This window comes from Rhincodon typus, chromosome 9, assembly GCF_021869965.1.
Source record: "Rhincodon typus isolate 14 chromosome 9, sRhiTyp1.1, whole genome shotgun sequence".
NCBI classification, from domain to species: Eukaryota; Metazoa; Chordata; class Chondrichthyes; order Orectolobiformes; family Rhincodontidae; genus Rhincodon; species Rhincodon typus.
Genome location: NC_063340.1, coordinates 17128353 through 17134352, shown reverse-complemented (window position 1 = coordinate 17134352; position 6000 = coordinate 17128353). Strand labels below are relative to the sequence as shown.

The window sequence follows — 6000 nt, the reverse complement described above, 5'->3', positions numbered from 1 at the left end:
TCCTACCTACTAACCTCATCCTGCCCCCTTGACCTGTCCGTCCTCTCTGGACTGACCTATCCCCTCCCTACCTCCCCACCTACACTCACCTTTACTGGCTCCATCCCCGGCTCTTTGACGGGTCTGTCTCCTCTCCACCTATCTTCTCCTCTATCCATCTTCTATCGGCCTCCCCCTCTCTCCCTATTTATTTCAGAACCCCCTTCCCCTCCCCCATTTCTGAAGAAGGGTCTAGGCCCGAAACGTCAGCCTTCCTGCTCCTCTGATGCTGCTTGGCCTGCTGTGTTCATCCAGCTCTACACCTTGTTATCACTAATGTATAACGATTGTCTTGAAATGAGCTGAAAATACAGTGCATCCATAGTGTCATCTGTTCTTATTGCTATATAAATATTTGTTTTTAAGAGCGGACTATTGATCCTGCTTTTCCTGAGACTGAAGAATCAAAGCCCCCAACAGCCAAACATAGCAGAAAAGGAAAGGACAAGGGATCTGATAAGGACAAAGGAGGAAAAGAGAAAAATGCACCAACGAAGCCAGAGATTTCGGTACATTTTTTATTAATATCATCCAGTTCCTTTGTGGAATGGACAACAAGGGGTTTTTGTCCACTCAGAAATACTTCTCTCAACAAAAAGCTGTTGGTGCTGAGTAAAGAATGAAGAGCTCAAAACAAGAATGTTGAAATCACAGGGGGTCAGGCAGCATCCTCAAAACATTAGCTTGCTCTCTCTCCACAGATGCAACCTGACCCGCTGTGATTTCCAGCATTTCTTGTTTTGAGTACATATTTCAGCACCTGCAGTAATTTGCTCCTAAACAATGAAGAATTTATGTTGATATGATGTCCCACATGACATCAGGGCATTCCAAGATGCTTAACAGACAATTACATATTGTTGATGTATAATCAATACAATGTATAATTATAATGTCAGTCACACCTCAGCCAATTTGTGCACAGTAAGCTCCCTTCTGAAAGCAATGTGATACTAACCAGATAATTGGTTGTGAAATACGTGTTGGGCCCTGCTTTGCTTCAAAACAGTACTGAAAGACTTTTGTATTGACCTGGGAGGGCATGCAAGGCCTTATTTGAGAAACAATACCACCAACACTACAATTGCCTCTCAGGGCTGGAGTGACAGCACAGATTTTGGTGTTCACATTTCAGCAGTGAAAATATGTTCATTGGCTACACAAGAAGGAAATAAAATACAGAAGTTATTGGAAATTTCAAGAGCATAGAGCAGGAGATAATACAATCCCTCAAGCCAGTTCTACTTAATATAAGCAAGCAGATCTACAACCAAATTCCACATATAGTACTTCTCTTTTCCATTTATCCCTTATTATCTTTGAATTATGAGTAGTAAGAGGAGAAATAGGTAAGGCCAGTTTGAGGAGAGAGATGTTGAATAGACTTTTAAAAATGGCATTGGAAAGGTTTCGAGGGAAATGGACCAGGAGCGGGCGGGTGGGACTAGTTTAGGATTATTTTTGAGAAGATTTGTAGCTCGGGTTGTGGATGAGGTTGTAGACATGCTCACCAAGCCTGTGGGTTTGGTTGTAAATGTTTCGTCACCTTGCTAGGTAACATAGTCAGTGTGCCTCCGGTGAAGCGTCGGTGTTCTGTCCCACTTGTTATTTATATTCCTCAGTCTGTTGGGGTGTTTGGTACCACTTCTGGTTCTGTTTCTCAGTGGTTTGTACACAGGATCTGATTCAATTTGTTTGTTGATGGAGTTCCGGTTAGAATACCTGGCCTCCAGGAATTCCCTGGCGTGTCCCTGTTTGGCTTGTGCACTTATTGATGTATTGTCCCAATCAAATTCATGCCCCTCATTGTCCGTGTGTAGTCAGACAAGTGAGAATTGGTTGTATCTCTTAGTGGCTGGTTGGTGTTTGTGTATCCGTATTGACAGTTTTCTTCTGGTTTGGCTTATGTAGTGTTTCTCACAGTCCTTGCATGGTATTTTGTATATTACACCAGTTTTGCTGGTTTTCGGTGTGGGATCCTTTACATTCATCAGTAGCTGTCTTGGGTGGTTGTTGGTTTGTGGGCTGCTCTGATACCTAGGGGTCTTTGTGGTCATCTCTGAAATGTCCTTGATGTACAGTAGGGTGATTAGTGAGTCTGGTCGTGTTGTGTCTTCCTGTTGTGGTCTGTCTCGGAAGTAACAGCGGATTGTGCTTTTCGAGTATCCATTCCTTTTGAAGACTCCATTTAGGTGCTCCTGTTCTGCATTGCATAGTTCTGGGTTGCTGCCATGTGTTGTGGCATATTTAAATAGCATCCTAATGCAGCTCTGTTTGTGGGCGTTGGGGTGGTTGCTGGTGTAATAGAGTATCTGGTCCATATGTGTGGTCTTTCTATGTACGCTAGTCTGGAGTTCCCTGTTGTTTTTGTGTTCTACCATTATGTACAGGAAGGGTAGTTGGCTGTTGTTCTCTTCTTCTTTTGTCAATTTTATCCTGGTAAGGATGTTGTTTATGTGTTGGTGGGTTTCTTCTAGTTTTGTGTGTTTAATAATCACAAGGGTGTCATTTACATATCGGACCTAAAGTTTGGTTTGTATAGTGGGGAGCGTTGTCCGTTCTAATCTTTGCATTACTGCCTCTGCAATCAGTCCTGATATTGGGGATCCCATTGGTGTTCCATTGATTTGTTTGTATATTGCCAACAATGAAGGTGAAGTGCATTGTGAGGCACAGATCTAGTAGTTTCATAGGGTGGCTTTATTGATGTTGTTGCCTGTCTACTTGATTCATCCAGCAGTGTGCCAATTGTCTCTTTGGCTAGGTCGATGTTTGTGGATGTAAATAGTGCTGTTACATTGAAGGATATCATCATCTCGCTCTCTTCTATCCTGGTGTCCTTGATGATGTTGAGGAATTCTTGCGAAGAGTGGTTGGAGTGGGTAGAATTGTCCACTAAGTATTTCAATTTCTGTTACAGTTCTTTGGCAAGTTGGTTGGTGTGCCTGGCAGTGAGACAATGGGCCTGAGGGGGACCCCTGGTTTGTGTACCTTATGGAGTCAGTAGAAGCGGAGTGTGTTGGATCCCTCTGGCTTTATTTTTTGGTCGTCTGTCTTGCTGATGTCTCCCGAGTTGTGTAATTTCTTCAGGGTCATTGTAATCCGGTTCCCTAACTGTGGTGTTCGGTCTATCGCCATCTGTTGGTATGTGTTGGTATCTGTTGGTAGCGCATTAGCTGTCTCGATGTATTGGGCTCTATTGAGGATTACTGTCATGCATCCCTTGTCCGTTGGTAAGATCACAATGTTATGGTCTTTCTTGAGCCTTTCCAGGGCTTTCCTCTCTTCTGTGTTGGAATGATTATTAAATGCACAAAACTGGAAGAAACCCACCGACACATAAACAACATCCTTACCGGGATAAAATTCACAAGAAAAGAAGAGAACAACAACTAACTACCCTTTCTGGACATAATGGTAGAATGCAAAAACAATGGGGAACTCCAGATTAGCATATATAGAAAGATCACATTTACGGAACAGATACTCTATTACACCAGCAATCACCCCAACGCCCACAAACAGAGCTGCATCAGGACACTATTTAAACGAGCCACAACACATTGCAGCAACCTGGAACTACGCAAAGCAGAACAGGAGCACCTATACAGAGTCTTCAAAAGGAATGGATATCCGAAAAGCACAATCCGCCGTTACCTCTGAGACAGACCACAACAGGAAGACACAACACGACCAGACTCACTAATCACCCTACTGTACATCAAGGACATTTCAGAGATGACAACAAGATGACTCAGACCCCTAGGTATCAGAGTAGCTCCAAACCAACAACCACCCTACGACAGCTACTGATGAACGTAAAGGATCCCACACCGAAAACCAGCAAAACCGGTATAATATACAAAATATCATGCAAGGACTGTGAGAAACACTACGTAGCCAAACCGGAAGAAAACTGTCAATACAGATACATGAACACTAAGAGACATGACCAATTCTCACTTGTCTCACTGCACACGGAAAAGGAGGGACACAAATTCGACTGGGACAATGCATCCATACTTGCAGTTGCCAAACAGAGACACGCCAAGGAATTCCTGGAGGCCTGATATTCTAACCAGAACTCCATCAACAAATGAATTAGACCCTGTGTACAAACCACTGAGAAACAGAACCAGAAGCGGTACCAAACACCCCAACAGACTGCAAGCGGGACAGAACACCGACACTTCACCGGAGGTGCACTGACGACGTTACCTATCAGGGTGACGAAACGTTTGCAACCAAACCCACAGGCTTGGTGAGCATGTCTACAACCTCAGAGGATTACTTTTGGCAATGACTAGTCGGACCGAAAGGTCTGTTTCCGTATGATTCCATGACTCTGTGACTCTATGAGGAGAGTTATCACATAGAATGCTTTGGGATGAGTGCCAAAGTGTAGGATACAGCCTGGCTGAAAAACCTTCCACTGATGGAGGGAATTGAGGGTATTCACAGGAAACAATGATAGAACACCAAAAGACATGAGCTTGGATTTATGATGAGATAGAAAGTAATGGAGACCCTTTTAGCAAGTGTGGCTCTGGAACAATTTGCTGTAGAGACTGGAGTAAATAGCCAATGACCTTTCAAATTGGTTTGCCAGCTATGGTCCTCACAATGTTAATATAAACGGCAGTCTGGTTAATCATGTATAATTAGTGTACAGGAAGGTATGTAACCACGGTCTCCTGTAGAATTTTGGAAGTCAAAGGAGCCATTTACAATTTTCCTGAAAATTCTGCAGTATTTTTACTTGTTTTTTGCCTTCCCAGGAATTAACATTTTGTAGGTAAGGTGGTGCACATAAATACACTGTCCAATGATGCAGATCATGAACGGTCTTAGAGGACTTTTTGCTGCCATCTCTTTACAGTTTGCCTTGCAATTTTGTAGTAACAAAAACAAAATGTAATAGATGCTAGATATCGAAAGTTAAAATAGAAAATACTATAAATATTAAGCAGGTCAGACAGCATCTGAGAGAAACAAAGTTAACATTTGAGGTCATTGATCCATCATTGGCTCTGATCTACTCATGTTGTGGCTGAGCTCAAACTGATTGGTATATTCCTTTACATTACCATGGTGATTACATTACAAAAGTCTACATTAGCTATGGAGGTGATCTTCTTTTCATTCATTGTTCTTGTTTTAACCTTTCAACTACTTACTGAGGTTTAATAGGTACGTGGTGCAATATTTGATGCAGAAATTAACTGTTTTTGTTTTATTTCTAAGGTGCAGCAAATTGATTTAACAAAGCCTCACTTTACACTTCATTATGTCACTGAGTCTAGTGAAAGTGACTGTTTTGAGATCAAGAAAGATACTGAACGACAAGATGAAATTCGTGCTATGAAACGAGCTTGGGAAGCTGCAGAACCTGGAAGGGCTTTCAAAGTAATTCACTGTGAACTAAGTAACATTTTTAATTTCTGAAGCGGTTTCTCCATATCTCTATATTGTAATGATGCATGTAAAAATATTTGACTCTTAAGGAAATAATTTGCATTCACGTAGCACCCTTAATGACCTCTGAGTATCCCAAAGTGCAGCCCAAAAAAAAGATGCTGAATTCTGAAGGACTGTACTGTAGACAAACATGGCAGCCAACATGCTTACAGCAAAGTGCCCCAAACAACATAGGGTAATGACCAGCTAATCGGTTTCTAATTTTATTAGTTAAGGGATAAACATTTACAAAGACACGAGGAGAACTCCCCTGCTCTATTTTGAAATGGTGCTATAAATCTCTTACATAATTTTTGAGGGGAGCAGATGAGGCTTCTATTTAATGTCTTAACTGAAAGGTAAAAATGGCACTTCTGACACTTCAGCACTTCCTCAGGACTGCACCGGGGTGTAAACCACAGATTTGGTGCTCACATTTCTGCTTTGAGGTTTGGTACGATTCTCTGATTCAAGTAAATGTGCTATCACTGGGCCAAGTTGCAT

The 6000-nt window shown here is 42.1% G+C and overlaps 1 protein-coding gene across 1 annotated transcript in view; it reads left to right on the top strand.

Moving 5' to 3' along the window:
* adgb (androglobin) overlaps nt 1-6000 on the top strand; it is a 179491-nt gene that overhangs the window by 148648 nt on the left and 24843 nt on the right. The window contains exons 22-23 of the mRNA XM_048600925.1: nt 406-548; nt 5284-5445. Of these exons, the coding sequence (XP_048456882.1) occupies nt 406-548; nt 5284-5445 (305 nt within the window). The remainder of the gene's footprint in view (nt 1-405; nt 549-5283; nt 5446-6000) is intronic.